At 46.6% G+C, this 15237-nt stretch overlaps 1 protein-coding gene across 3 annotated transcripts in view; it reads right to left on the minus strand.

Moving 5' to 3' along the window:
- MYO1E (myosin IE) overlaps positions 1–15237 on the minus strand; it is a 195408-nt gene that overhangs the window by 26407 nt on the left and 153764 nt on the right. For all 3 annotated transcript variants that reach the window (XM_059372037.1, XM_059372036.1, XM_059372038.1), the window contains 5 exons: positions 12336–12434; positions 5525–5669; positions 1994–2108; positions 1575–1744; positions 1346–1491 (listed from right to left, as the gene is read on the minus strand). In XM_059372037.1, coding sequence (XP_059228020.1) covers positions 1346–1491; positions 1575–1744; positions 1994–2108; positions 5525–5669; positions 12336–12434 — 675 coding nt within the window. The remainder of the gene's footprint in view (positions 1–1345; positions 1492–1574; positions 1745–1993; positions 2109–5524; positions 5670–12335; positions 12435–15237) is intronic.

Genomic DNA, 15237 nt, shown 5'->3' on the forward strand with positions numbered 1-15237 from the left:
TCAGAGCCCAGCTAGCCAGGAAGTGTGGCCAGCTCAGGCTGTGACCCACCAGCTGGTGAGCTGAATGCTCAGGAAGACCTTCTGAGAGACAGGACGACACCTAGAGCTCTTTCTCAACACGCAGGGCAGCGAGGCCCACCTGATAGGGCACTGCAGAAAGGCAGTGGATGGACTCGTCTGCTTAGAAGTTTCATCACATCCTCAACTGAAAGGTTTTAAACATTTAATCTCACGCACCACCCGGCTTTTCCTTTATCAGGAGAATCGGGAACAGAGAGAATCAGAAACCAGTGACTCAGGCAAGAATGGACACAACCTGAAATCTGTTTTGGATTATACACCGGAGCCAGGATTTCCAGCCTGGTAGGTTGGAGGCCTGAGCACCCAAAACCCGGACTCTTTCCCCGAGAGTGGCAGTTTTGTCTTCTCTGTGAAATAAGGGTAGAGAGGTGTCCCAATTCCAGAAGACGTGTTCATAAGCAACCAGAACATCACCACGTTCAGTGCAATGGCGCCCACACCTTTCCCTGACAGAAGCAACAATCTCCACAGAGGTTCCAGGGACACAACTCAAGGGGGAAACTACTGAGCCCGAAGGAGGTTTTCTTCCTCTCTTCTCAGCCTTCTGTGGGCTGGGAGGATTTCCTCTCATCAGACGGACCTTCGTCTGGGAGATCTGAGCCTGGGAGGATTTAGTGAAGTCTCCTCACACATACAAGCCCCTCCATCAAAAGAAAGCCCAAGTGCTGACAGGAAGAGCCAGAGCCCCTGCCTGTGAACCTGGGGCTCAAGGGAGCATTTGGTAAGGACTCCGAGGCTACAGACTGTGGAGACCATTTGTACTCTCTCCATGCACGAACAGGCAAAAAGGAACTTCAGGAGTCCAAAGACACTTCCCTCCCAGGGCAACCCATGGTCACAACCAACTAAAAAGCAATACTGATGAGTGGCTGGCCATCTCTGCTTGGGCCTTTGGTGTGAAGTGGGTCAGATCTCCCACATGGGTGAGGAGGGCTTGGGAATAGGCCTCTGGTCCCTTGGCCCCACTTTAGTCAGAACAGTTATACTCAGTTTTCAATATCAGGTTTTTCTCTCACATTTGCAAAGAACAAGAGATCTGCGTACCCCTTGATTAGTGCAACTGACCAGAAGGCCATTTCTTGGAATCTCATTTTTGAGACGCTTTGAAGGTCCAGTCTTCTCAGGGCAAAATAGGACACTCGGTTCTTTTCACCACGATTTTCACAACTGGGGGACCTGGCCAGGCCTTTCTCCCGGCTGCGACTGCAGATGGCAGTGATGAGGAGGGTCAGGCAGCCCTGTGCCTCCGACACTTGCCACTCACCTGAGGGACACGGACAAGACCCTCTCCATCTCGATTCTCCGCTTCAGCACTTCCTTCACCAGGCCTTTGTCTGGACCCTGTTTGACCTTCTCTCGTCCAATTAAGTACAAGCACTTTGGAGTCAGAAGCAAGTCTCGCTTGACACCCTGGAAGGAGAGGTGATTTAGGGAGGTGGACAGATGTGTCACAGTGGCAACGTTCCCCATGCCGGCCTGTGGTCCGTGCGTACCTTGAACCTCCTGTCGTACTTGGTCACTGTGTCTGCAAAATCGATCTTCTCCCTCTTCCCCACAAACTGCTGGAGTTCTGGGTGGTCGTCCATCCCGATGTAATCCCCGATGAAGTTCCTGTTAATACTGTTTCTCCTTCTCTCCTTCTTGTTCAACAGGAGGTCTGAGGCTGTATTAACCGAAAAGACAGAGAAGATGGGAGGGTCAGTCCTCCGGAAAGAGGAGGAAAATTGTGTGGAAAAACACAGAGAAATTCCACACGAACGCAAGGTTTTTAACGCATGACATTATACACAGAGTAAAGTGAACCTATAACTTCATCTAAGCTCAAAATTATTCTTGAGATTTGCTAAATGCATGGAAAAAAACAAAAACAACAAACAAAACAACAAAACCAACCCACAAACGACTAAAATACCTTCTTCTCTCATTTGGACGTATTTCTTCCGGGCCACAAATTTCCTCCACGACTTCTGTATCACACGCGCGTACCCATCATACTTTCTCTCTCTCATTTCTTCTAGAAGAAATAGCTGTGAACGTAGAGAGGGCAAACGTGAGCCAACTCACAAGACCTGAACGTCACTTTCTTTGGTTATCTCAGGGACACTCAGGTTAGTCAAGGACATAACCTGGGAAGCAGCTTCTCAGACTCATGAACACACATGAAAACTTTGTTCCTAGGGCATACTCTTTAGAATCACTGGGACATCTTTATCTCTATTTTATTCGCTTAACAAAAGAAAACCGAATGGAAAACAGCCATATCTTGAAGGTCAGTCAGGCCTTGATAATGCCTGCCTTGCCCATAACCTGTGCGCATCAAATGAGGGACTCAGCATTTATCCACTGGCTCTCGGTCTTGATGGCAAGAGGAGAGCAGCGGGCCAGGCGAAATGGGTCAGAGGTGGCGGCTGTTTGCGACTGTGTGTAGCCTCTTCACAGAGTTTCCAGCTTCTATCGGAGCAGAGCTCGTGCTGCTGTGGAGGGAGGCCTGCCCTACTTTCAGTTCCATGAAGTACACATGTCCCACTGTACACAGTCTCCAAGGACTCACTGGGCCCGAGCATAACCACCAGAGCTACTGGAGCTGGACTGCAGACGCGCAACGAACAGACGTCGGTTCACGGCTTAAGGGCCCGTATCAGACACTGGCAGGTCCTGAGACGTGAGCCATTTGGATGGTCCTGACCTCCCCACACCCCTCGGCGGAGCTCCGGAACAACGAAGACGGGCGCAAACAGCTGTGAGGTGCCGAGTGCCCACTGTGGCTCGGGAATCCTTCTAGATTTATATCCCAGAACACCTTATTTCATTTGGCTCATCAATGACAACACCAGCCACATATTTCTGTTATCTGGGAGGGTCTGGAAAGTGAATCAAGGGTCTTCCATGCCCTGCCAGGCTCTTCCTCACTTTGACATACGAGTCTTTCTCTGCAAATCTGCCTTTGGAGCCACTCTTGAAATGGTGGGAAACTTTCTCGTTCACCTAGGAAGGGGGTTTCATGACTCTCTAGGAAACAAATAAGAGGTACCAATGAACACAAGTAAAGATGACAAGTCAGTGCAGAAATATTCCAGAAGTAAACAAGTGAATTCAGTTTGAAGGCAGCCAGCCTTGATTTGTCGCCTCCATTTATCTGGGTCTATACTCAGGAGCCACATCTGTCCCTTCCTGTCATTCAGCTTCTGCTTTTCACAGTCCCAGCTGTGCAAAAACAACATCTCAAACTTCAAAGGGAAGGCGCTGCTTCATTCCACAGCCTTCAGCACCATTAACAACAGGCATGAGGAGTGGATTTTGAAAAACAAAAGGAAGACTCAGTTGCACATTTGCTTAGAATGTTTAAAATCTGAGCTCTGCGGTTGCTTGTTTGAAGAATATTCGTTGGTCTTTCTTATCTTGAGTGTTGGGTTTCTGAGTAAGCCTTGTTTTCTTCTTTTCCAGAACTATTTTGGGAGTGTCACAGAAAATACACTTGTGACTCAGAAAGCAGGAGGCAACCAATTCCCAACTTCCTATAGATTATCAAAGATCAGCTGGGTCTTAGGTTTTTTCCACAAGTCAAGGGGATTAGAGGGAGGTTCAAGAAAGAAAAAGGAAAACAAAGAGAGAAAAATAAACCCCAAATCATGGACATATGTAACAAATAAGCAAAACCAAACCTTTTGGTGTCTGATGTCTAATGTGGGTTCTTAGAGCAAATGGGTTATTTTGTATAGTCAGTGCATTTACTATAAAAGTCAGGACGGAACCATAAGGGTCGATTTTTAAAAACCAGTTTTTGTAGAAGTGTTTGCAATGTCAGGGCTCAATGCAGATGGACGAGTGACGGGGGAGGGGGGAGATTATTGGTGACGGTGAGTGTGTGCGTGTGTGCGTAAAAAGATGGGAAAAGAAGAATCAGGTGATGGCGATAAAACATTTAGGAGGAAGACAAGGAAAAGCACACCCAAAATAAACCTTGACTTTGGAAGTAAAACCCACAGTTCAACTACAGCAGAAAAAAAAAAAAAGTCTGAAAAATATTGAGGCTGTTCTAATTATATGTGAAAATTTAGCAAGACAAAAAAGTAAGAGCGGGTATAAAACAACAGAGGAGTTCTGCATTGTACTGATAAATCACTCCATCCCATTTTAGAAAGAACAGGAACTGCTCTGTGGGTTGCTTAATGGTGTATGACACAACATTTTCATTTTATATTTGGAAATGAAATCGCTGTGAAGCTACAAATAACTCAAAGTGGAAAATGCTACCACAAACTTCTCATAAACGGGTTCTACTGATGTGTGCCTCTTATTTATTTAATAATTTTTATGGTTCTTAAAGCCATTCAGTTACAGCCGTTACCATTTCTCGGTCTCCGGCTGATCCTCTGCGGCAGAACAGCGGCCGTGGGGCCCATTGTAAAAGAGAGAACTCACGGCAAGACCAGGATTTGCCTCAAGTTTGAGTGTTTCCACTATCACCAACATTGCCAGTTCTCATGTTATTTCCGCTTGATCTGATGATTAATTTTGCCAAGTTCACTACAGACTCTTGAAATGGAGTCTTGTGATTGTTCAAGGAACCTCAGGAAATGATGATGCTTAAACTCAGTTCCAGAAGTTTCTCCATTTTTAAGAAGTAATGACTTCATTCCCTGGTCCCAGAGCTAACTGGGCAGAAGAACTGACGGGTTCTGCTCCAAGGAATTTAGCTTAGGAATGGAGAACTTCCTACAGACGTTCATGAGGCTCAAAGTGACCACCTCCCCATCAGGAAAGAGAAAGAAGTTCCTCCAATGAATCTGTGGAGGTCTAATTATGTTTGTGAATCGTAAAAGGCATGTTTGATGCCAAATATTTCTGTTCCACGAACCCAGAGAGTTCTACTCCTCCTTGTCTCCTCAAAGTTCTTTCCAGACTCCCTCAGGGTTTTCAAGATAAAGTCTTGAGACTCCCCACTGTGAGCTCTGTGCTGCCTTCAAGGAGGAAGCCTACGTCCATGTGGCATAACCTGACTGGTGTCGCCCAGGCAAGGACGTAAGTTTACCCAAGCCTCCTGTGTGGGACCAATAAGTCCCGTTCAGCTTAGACACTGTTGGACACTCTAAGTAACTGGTGGGCACCTGCTATGAGCCATGTTCTGTACAAGGCTCTGGGTACACAATGGCCTATCACCTCAAGAGGATGGATGAGAGAAACAATGAGAAAGAAGAGAAACTACTCCACGACTTCTTAAACCTGCTGCTCACGCTGAGGGCTACAAGGAGCAGGGATGTGGGGAATGACCTAGGGAGAGACTGGGAGCAGCGGTGAGGACACCGAAGGCACGGACAAAGGGGGAGAAGGGGGCGAATGCAGCCATCCCTGTGCAGAGAGGGGCAGGAGAGGTGCTGTGGGGGGGGGAGAGGCGGCCCTGAGGAAACGACCGGGGGGGGGGGGGGGGCAGTCGCACACTCACAGACTCGGGGGCTTTGATGAACACTTTGCTCTTCCCCAGCTGGAACTGGTCACTGTCCATGTTGACGGAATGCAGCAAGTGGAGGACCCCTTGTTTCTCGTCCCCTCTCCATGAGGGCCAGGTGGCTTTGGTCAGGATGGCGTACCTGAGAGGACAGGCAGGGAGAGAAGGGTCACACTCGGACGGGACTACGCAGAGTCCTGGAGACCTGCTCACCTCTGTTCTAGGGCTGAGGGGCGGGTCTCCACAGCCGTGAGACGCCAGCAGGTCTGGTGTTCCCGTTTCCGAGATCCCTCCTACCCACGCCCCAGCCGACCGTTTCCATGCTAACACCCTGGTGAAAATCTGCTTTTCCTTTCTACCACCATCTAAAAATAGCACTGCAGAAGGTGGCCAGTGACAATCTTCAGGCAAAATCAAACATTGTTTTCTCAGTAGTGGTTTCTCCCATCTCTTCTGCGGCCTTAAACAGTTCATGGGAAGTGTTTCAGAAAGCTCCCCGTAAGCAGTGGTGATTCCTAAGGATGCACTTCCACCTCTGGAATCCTGTGCATCTCGAGTCCCAAGGCCCTGGTCACGCAGTCCTTGGCTCTTCTCTCTCCGTTCTCTCCTACTCACCGTGTTCCTGGGAGGATGGCCTCTTCTTCACACACACTAAACTCTCCCTCCCCAGAGCCTGGCCCATGCTGTTCCCTCAACCAGGCTGTGCCGTTCTAAAAATGCCTCCCGTGGCTGTTTCTAGTGCAGGGACCCTCCCCTTCAGTGACAATTCCAGAGAAGTCTTTTTGGACTACTCAAGCAAAAAATCCCCCCTGCCCTGCTCGTCTCTCTCACCGAAAATACTATTTTTCCTTCAGAAAACCTATTACAGTTTGTAATTATATTCACGTTTGTACTTAATTCATTACGCCTCCTCCTTGAAGGCACCCGTGTAGTTCATACCACACATCGAGCACCTTCCCCAACATCCGGGCTTGGCGGTCAGAGCCAACAGAAAATGGCCAACAACTATGGGCTGTTCTGTCTGCATGACGTGTCGTTCTTGGTGCTTTAGCTGGATGATCTCATTTTATTCTCACAGCCACCGGATTCAGTTGGTCATTCCACTTTGCAGAGTAGGAAACAGAGGCAGATAGAGACCCACCCACGGCTACTTAGCTAGTAACTGTCAGAGCTGAGATGTGAACCCCCACCTCACCCCTACCACCACACTACATATAAGCCATGAGGTGGTGATGTGTATGTACTTCTTTTAAAGACCATACAGTCTACTACACATCTGTGCTACAAACACTGTAATTACGCAAAACGCTGACACACTAGCAACAGAAGCGTTACGGGATGTCAGATATGGAAGGTTCTGCAGACTTAAGGTGGAAGGAAGGAAAGAAAGGCAGGGGTGAGAGGGGGAGGGGGGCAGAAATCAGAAAGGAGTGTGGAAGGGAAGTTGGAGGCATGGCCTTTGCATAGGCACAGCTAGAACAGAGGCAGTGAATGGGTTGCAGTCCTCCAGAGAAGTCAGGCCCTTTGTTCCCAGAAGCTACTACCAGGACTAGACTGACTTATGGCATCGAAGGGAGAAGGAAAAAAGTAATCTTGAAAAGAAGAGCTGCCTGCCTTCGGCATCCAGAGCTCACTAAGAGGACAGAATCAGGTTATTACCCTTAGCGTTAGTTAGCTGGGACAAGGTGATTCTAGGGACCCTCCCAAATCTTCACATCTTGCTTGATAACGTCTTCAATGTCTCAGAGAAGCAAACCCTCCTACTCCCTATTTAGAGATGAAAAACTTAAAAATGAAAATACCTAGCTGAAGCCACACATTTGCATGAATACATTTCGTGTGCGGTATAATGAAGTCCAACAAATGAAGCCACACATAAATGACGGAGAGCAGAACCTTTCTAGACGCCACCGGGGGACCCGCCGAACAAGCGGGAATGTACTGGCAAGCTAAATGGATGAAGGAGAGAAAGTCATGCAGGCTACAGGAGAGAAAGAAGAAAGCCAGGCCTCCAAGGTCACAAGTTTCTAAGAGTACAATTCTGGCTGGCTCCACGTAATCAAAATTCTAAAGGCAAGTTATGTGTTGAGCAACCGCAAACGGGCAGCTCTTTGCAATTCACGCACGCCCACCCCCATTAAAATGACGCTGCATTTTGCATTTGATTTTTTTTTATAGTACGGAAGTTGTTTTGCTGAGACTTTCTCTCCCTTTAGCTGACAAGGCAAGGCTTCTAACAGTTCAGGTCTAGGGGAGACGTGAGGTTTGCATGGCGTTCCCAGGGCCCCGTGACCACAGACCACGACGGCTATGGCTCCCTAGCTGCCAGGACGCCTGATGTGCCCTCCTCACCTCCTTTTGTATTCTTTGGAGAGACCAGCACCCAATTCTCGTATAAGGCTCTCCCACTAAGGAAGCCCCCAGTTTTGGAGAGATGCAGATCATAGCTTACATTCCTCTCATCAGGCATTTTCCGTTTAAGACCCAACTATGCCAAAATTTCATCTCAAGGCCTGTGCGTTGGCTGTCCTCTTCCCTCGGACTGGTGCGTCATGGGCTCCTTGTTATCTCAGATGACCAATCAATGTTTCCTCCTCCGAGGAAATGCAGCCCTGACCCCAGTGCCGGCACAGGAGTTGAGGTTGTTTCTGACACCCAAGGACACAAAAGTCTGGACAGCTCTTAGGATACTCTGGACACCCCATGCTTTCCTGAGCCTTCTGTGCTTTCTTCTCGCTTGCCCAGGATATGGACTGACTTTCCTCACAAATGTGCCTTTCCCCCCCCGCTCCACATTCTGAGAGGTTGGGTCAAGGTCAAGGGAAATATGTTGTTGCCATAAGAACAATTTTAGAAAACTCTTACATTGCTATCAGATTTTCCTTCCTAAGAATCAGATCCCACGTTTGGGCTTATTTCCAGCCACAGTAAGGGGCTTGAAAAATTGTTTTCTAAGAATCTATAGTTATTCTTGAAAAATTGTTTTCAAGAATCTAGCTTGAAAAATTGTTTTCTAAGAATCTATAGTTATTTTCCCAAACTGAGAGTCAAAGTGACTGCCATTTCTAATAGCTTTTTGACACTTTCTAAAGATACGAATGTTGTGTTGAGGGTGGTGAATAGGGTGTTCCTTCTGAAGGCAGGGCAGGACTTACTTCAAGAGCATATGGCCCACTGGTGGGGATATTAAGCCATCTTTTTGATTTTTAGTCTCCAATTCAAAGTCAAGAGAGATGGTTTTGATAAACATAAAGCATTTTTCAGGGAGGAAATGAACACACACAAAGGCCATTTCCCATTGGCTAAGCCTATTTTCTAAGCTCTAGGCTGTGTGAGAACTACCGCTCTGTTTAGACCTGTGGGCTGCCTTCCCTGGGAGGGGTGTAGGAGGCGGGCCCACGGGCAGTCATACTGGGTATTAATGCATCCCTTTCCTGCAGATTGTTATTTTCTCACTTCGCAGGCTTTCTGCAGGCATCTAGAAAGCCACTTTGTAAACAAAGCCTTTTTTCTCAGTTCTGAGGAGAATAAAGGTACGACACGGTTCAGCTACTCACAGAGGATCTCAGATGACAGACAGTGGCACGCTTTGGCCCTATCCGGCAAGACCAGGATCTCGGACTCACACACCTTATGGAAAGCAGCACCGTCTCTTGAGAAACAGTCCCTGCCCATGGACACAGATGGCCTCCTAGCCATTTTTTGAGTACTTTTTATTGAGAAACAAATTTTCTTCTGAACTCTCTTTTTATTACTCTCCTAGGATTCTCAAATCAAAAGATATAGGACATGAAAAAGGGTTGCTCTGTTTAAGACAGGGCTGTCCATCTGTCTCTTCTGAATGGAAAAGCCCACAGCAGGAGCACCAGAATCGCTTCAGTCAAAGTCCCTCAGCATAAAGGGGCCAACAGAGATTCACTACAGGTTAACTCTGTGTCAGTCAGGGAAGAAAGTCCCATGCATGGGGCCAGGGTGGCACTTGACATACTTGACGGAGGTCCCGGATGTTATCACCAAACCAGGTCATTTTACAGCTCATTTACAGAGCTGCAGCAAACCTGTAACACAGCCTGCTCTCCCCAGTGTGGAGGCTCATGGCATTGCTTATGGAGTTTAAGTCTGATGGCTTGTCCTTTTTTTTTTTTTAAAGTAGGCTCCATGCTCAGCATGGAGCCCAATGCAGGATTTGAACTTATGACCCTTGGATCATGACCTGAGCTGAGATCAAGCATCAGAGGCTCAATCAACTGAGCCATCCAGGCATCCCAAGGGCTTGTCTGATTTTAAGTAATATGGAAGGCCCAAGGTCTTTCAGAATCCATTTCCCCAAAAACCAAACAACCGAACAACAAAACATCCACAAGAAAACCCCAAGTTTAAATTTTTTAAAACATCAAATTAGTTTTTAATAGTAATGTCAATTGGAGAGACTTTGAAGATTAAAGAGTTTTTAAATACAGGAAAAACTACTGAAGGAGGATAAAATTATGAATGCTTTGGAATTAGAAGGCAGGCCCTTCTGAGTTAGGGAAAGATGGAGGAAATATTTTTCATTCACTGTTTCCTGTATTTAATTTTTTTCCCCTCTTAATTAAAAAAGGGTATTTGTCAAAGACATGCAGTTTGGCTAAGACTTCAATGATTAACTAAGCCGGGGTTCTCAAGTGGCTTTACCCCCACCCCCAGCAGGGGACAGGAAGCAGTATCTGGATACACTTATGGTTGTCACAGCTCGGGAGGGACAGAGAGTAGCATTCCATCACACAGGATGGCCCCCATGACAAAGGCTCAACCAGTCCCAAATGTCAATAGCTAAGGTTGAGAAATCCCATTCTAGCTTGTGTTCTCGATCTGTTTAAAGGAGAGTAGTCTTTGGTAATTCACATCTCAGTTGTTTGTCAGCAAATGTTTGCTGCTATCATCATGCAAGAACTTGGCAGATTTCTTTTCTCAACCTCCTAAGTATGTCTTTCCATACAGTTCTGTTTCCACCCTAGGTGGAGTGGGCCCTTTCATCAGTTCAGAGAGCCATGAGGGTAGATTTCATGTCTAGTCTGCCTCTCAAACTATCCAGAATCTTGTGGAGAGAGTCAATGGGGCTTTACTGTATGGAAAGACCCACCCTTCTGTTAAGTCTCTCTTGATCTTCCACATCAATGACCTTCCACATACAACCACCCACACTGGCGACCGGTAGGCCAGCCATTCCAATCTCAGGACAAAATAAACAACGAAAGTCCTCAAGGAAACCCTGCTTCATTAGAATTACTCTATGTCCAAAACCTTAACGACGCTCTTCCTCAGCCGGCTACCTCTTTGTTACATAAAATTTGAATTAAAAAAAAAATTCTTATATTCTGCTCCTCTAGCTATACCCCGAAGACATAATTATTTTCTGATTAAAATGCAAATATATGGCTTCCTTCTCTCTTAAATGAGAGTAAACAGATGTAGAAAATACAGTGGGAGCCCATTAACTTCAAATTGTTAAGAGAAGTTAAAACCATGTAATATTAAGGACACTAAATTCTATCCTTTTCAAAAATAAGGAGCACAAAATAAGAGCAATTTGAGTAAAGGTCTTGTCAAATACGCTTTAACAGAAACGTGAAAATCAGTTTAAGTTTATACATGGGCTCTACAAAAATTTTGAGGTTAAATACTTTAAGCTTATTTTCTTAAGTAGGTTTCCTGAAATCATCTTCATACTACTAATTTGGTCAGTCAAGTTAAACCTTCCCATGTCACAATTATCATGAATCCCCGAACTGGTGTGTTACACTAAGCAGACCAAACACTTGTGGCTACCGATTTATTCTACAATAAGCAATGGTAAAAAGAATTGTTACAACTTAATAAAAAAGGACAAACAGCTTGATTTAAAAATGGGCAAAGCTGCTGAACAGACACTTCTCTTAAGACCAATAAGCACATGAAATATGCTTGTTTCCCATCAGGGACATGACATCAAAACCACGTCATGACACCCACCAGGATAGGTGCTACCGAAGTCAGATACTAGCAAATCGGCAAGGAGAACCCTCGAACACTGCTGGTGGGGAAACAAAATGGTACAGCCACGCTGGAACCCAATCTCACAATTCATCAATAAGGTACAACGAAGAGTTACCAGAGGATGCGGTAATTCCCTTGTTGGTGAGCATCCAAGAGAAATAAAAACACATGTCCACACAAGTGTGTAGGTGAACGCTGACCGCAGCTTTCTCTGTGACTCATCACTGACCAAAAAGTGGAAACAACGGATGCCCATCAGCTAGCTGACGGACGAACAAGTAAAATGTAATATAGCATCGCAATATTGGCGCAAGCCAGTATTACTGGGCAGCGGGTAGAGATGAAGCACAGATACACACCACAGGGCAGGCAACCCGTAAAAACAGAACACGAACTGAAAGAAGCCAGACCCGAAGAACACATATCGTGAGACTATTTCTACGCAATGGCCAGAATATAGCAATATTTTAAAATTCTTTCTAGACCGAAAGAAGTGTGTGCCTCGGGCAGGAGGTGAGGGGAGAATCAGGGATTGGCAACTAGGGAAGTGGGGTTTCTTTTTGGGGTGATGAAAATGTCCTCAAACTAACTGTGGTGAAGGATGCCCAAGTCTAAGAATACATTAAAAGCCAAAGAATTATATACTTTAAGGTGTGAATGCTATAGTAAGTGAATTATATCTGAAAAAAACCTTTTCAAAGCAAAAAACAAAACAAAAACAAAAACAAAAACAAATAAAACAACAAAAAACAGAAAAGAAACCCCAAAGAATCCACAGTCACCAGTTTCTTACCGCTGCAGGAATTTTTGGAAGACGCGCCGATAGGCATAACCGGCTCTTCTCACTCGAATGTTTTCTTTCAGACCCAGGTATTCTACCTGATGCTTCACTCTGTGAAGGAGGAAAGTGAGCCAGGGTATCACTGGATAATTCTTCCATCTGGCTCTCCCAGCCACACTATCCCCGCAAACCCCCAGTTATAAGCAGCAGGGACACATTAAAAAGACTACAATTTAGGAGCTTCATTTTATGAAAATATATTAGATGGGATGTTGCCCTATTCAGGAATCATTGGATAAAAGCTACTCTGATCTTTAAATGTACACAGCTGAATTTCTCTCTCTCTCTCTCTCTCTCTCTCACACACACACACACACACACACACACACACACACGACTGGATGGCTCAGTTGGTTAAGCATCTCACTCTTTTTTTTTTTTTTTTTAGATTTTATTTATTTATCAGAGAGAGAGAGGGCGAGAGCGAGCACAGGCAGACAGAATGGCAGGCAGAGGCAGAGGGAGAAGCAGGCTCCCCGCCGAGCAAGGAGCCCGATGCGGGACTCGATCCCAGGACGCTGGGACCATGACCCGAGCCGAAGGCAGCCGCTCAACCAACTGAGCCACCCAGGCGTCCCAAGCATCTCACTCTTGATTTTGGCTTGGGTCATATGAACTCAGAGTTGTGAGATCGAGTCCCACACTGGGCTCCTTGCTACGCATGGGGTCTGCTCAGGACTTTCTCTCTCTCCTTCTCCCTCTGCCCTTCCCCCTCCTCTCAAAAACAAACAAACAAACAAACAAACAAACAAACTATAATTTATACTGTTCAGAGTCTGAGCTGACCCTCAGGTTATAGAATATTCATCTTAAAAATATTTCTTTGTGAAATACAGCAATTACAGAAGATGCCACACATCTATTTCCAAAAATGGTAAAACAAAAAGCCATATGCCTGTCACAGAGATTATGAACAGAAGTATCTGTTTTTCAAAAGACTAAAGGGAAGAACTTTTAACTTTGGATTTAAACGACACTGGAGCTATTTTTGTTCCCTACCTAAATTTTATAGTGACTCTAGACCTAAGGAGATCACACATCTCAGCTTTTCATATGCAACAGAAGAAAGGGCATATAAAATAATTTCAAACACCTAAATGAAAAATTCTCTAACGACATATGTACATGATAGTTTTAGTTGGTTTTTATAAGAATCAGCAACTGCCAGTGTGTTTTGGAAAACAGAGGCAGGTCCTACTAGATTGTGTTCTCACACGGGATTTTAACGTCAGAGCAAATGTCCCCTACCCTGTCCCTTGAGGATTCTGGCTTAGTAGGCCTGATAGATCCGAGGAGGGGACAGAGTGGGGGTGGGGGGGGGCGCACGCTGGTGAAAATGCCTCACCCCTTCCAGAGAAGCAAAGTGTCCTGGAAGCCGAGTGGCAGATCCCAGCCATGGGCTTATGAGCGTCCCCTCGGGGAGGGCAGTGGGGCCTCTGCTGTACATGACATGGGCTGGCTGAATGCGGAAACTGGGAAACATGGTATTTGAGGGGAATGAGAAATTGTGCCATAGTGCGGAGGCAGCGGCCTTCTCCCCACTGAGTATATTTGGGGTGAAGCCGCACTAGTGATGCTCCCGAGGAATGGCCCCTCGTGACCTCTGTGACCTGCTGCACCGGTGAGCCCACTAGCAGCGGCCTTGTCCAGCTTCACTGGGGACCCCACACTTGTCTCTCCAACAAGGCTCACAGCGAGCCCCAACCCTGACGAAGCTGTGCACGTGCTAGCAACCGCGATGGGGCCTTCTGCGCTGCCCTCTGCAGCTGCTAGGGAACCGGGAAAGGATGGCAGATTCCCACTGCAGACTTTGCAAGGCATAGAGGTGCACAGCCAGGACCTGGGGCTGGCTTCCCGGCATGGCCTTAGCTCTGCCACTGTGTAACCTCTCTGTGCCCCACTTCCCACGTCTGGAGAGAGGATGGTGACGTTAGTTCTTCCTTCCTAACTGGGTACACAGCATAGGGAGTCCTGAGCTGGCTCCTGGCACACACGACATGAAGCTGCTATCGTGCTCCTGCATTTGCAGCTACAATAAGTAAACCAGGACCGGAGACGAGAGACAGAAATGGATTTTGGGACTGGAAGGATGAGTTGAATTCACCAGAGGCAGAGGAGGGAAAGGCAGGGGGGGCACCGTGGAAGTGAAGGCACAAAGGTGGGAAAGGCTGTGGCCTGGGGCAGTGGGAGAGGAAGGAGCAGGAGGAAAACTAAGCTGGATGAGGGGGTGGAGCCTGGACTGGCCCAGGCAGGACGAGGTCACACAGTGAGGGACGAGTAAGAAAGGTCTCGAGTCCGATTGGTCTTACTTGACCAGTATCCAGAAATGTCAGCTCCTTCAAGAGAAGTACTTTTTATTTTTTTTTATTTTTTTTTTTAGATTTTATTTATTTATTTGACAGACAGATCACAAGCAGGCAGAGAGGCAGGCAGAGAGAGAGGAGGAAGCAGGCTCCCTGATGAGCAGAGAGCCCAATGTGGGGCTCGATCCCAGGACTCTGAGATCATGACCTGAGCCGAAGGCAGAGGCTTAACCCACTGAGCCACCCAGGCGCCCCAAGAGAAGTACTTTTTAAAACAACCTTTATAGAGGGGCGCCTGGGTGGCTCAGAGGGTTAAGCCTCTACCTTTGGCTCAGGTCTTGATCTCAGGATCCTGGAATTGAGCCCCGCATCGGGCTCTCTGCTCAGTGGGGAACCTGCTTCCCCCTCTCTCTCTGCCTGCCTCTCTGCCTACTTGTGATCTCTGTGTGTCAAATAAATAAAAACCTAAAAAAAAAAAAACAACAAAACAACTTTATAGAAAGTAATATTCAATATCCACACTTGATTCGCGACACGTGTCTGGCTAACAG

Source organism: Mustela nigripes, chromosome 13 (genome assembly GCF_022355385.1).
Source record: "Mustela nigripes isolate SB6536 chromosome 13, MUSNIG.SB6536, whole genome shotgun sequence".
NCBI classification, from domain to species: domain Eukaryota; kingdom Metazoa; phylum Chordata; class Mammalia; order Carnivora; family Mustelidae; genus Mustela; species Mustela nigripes.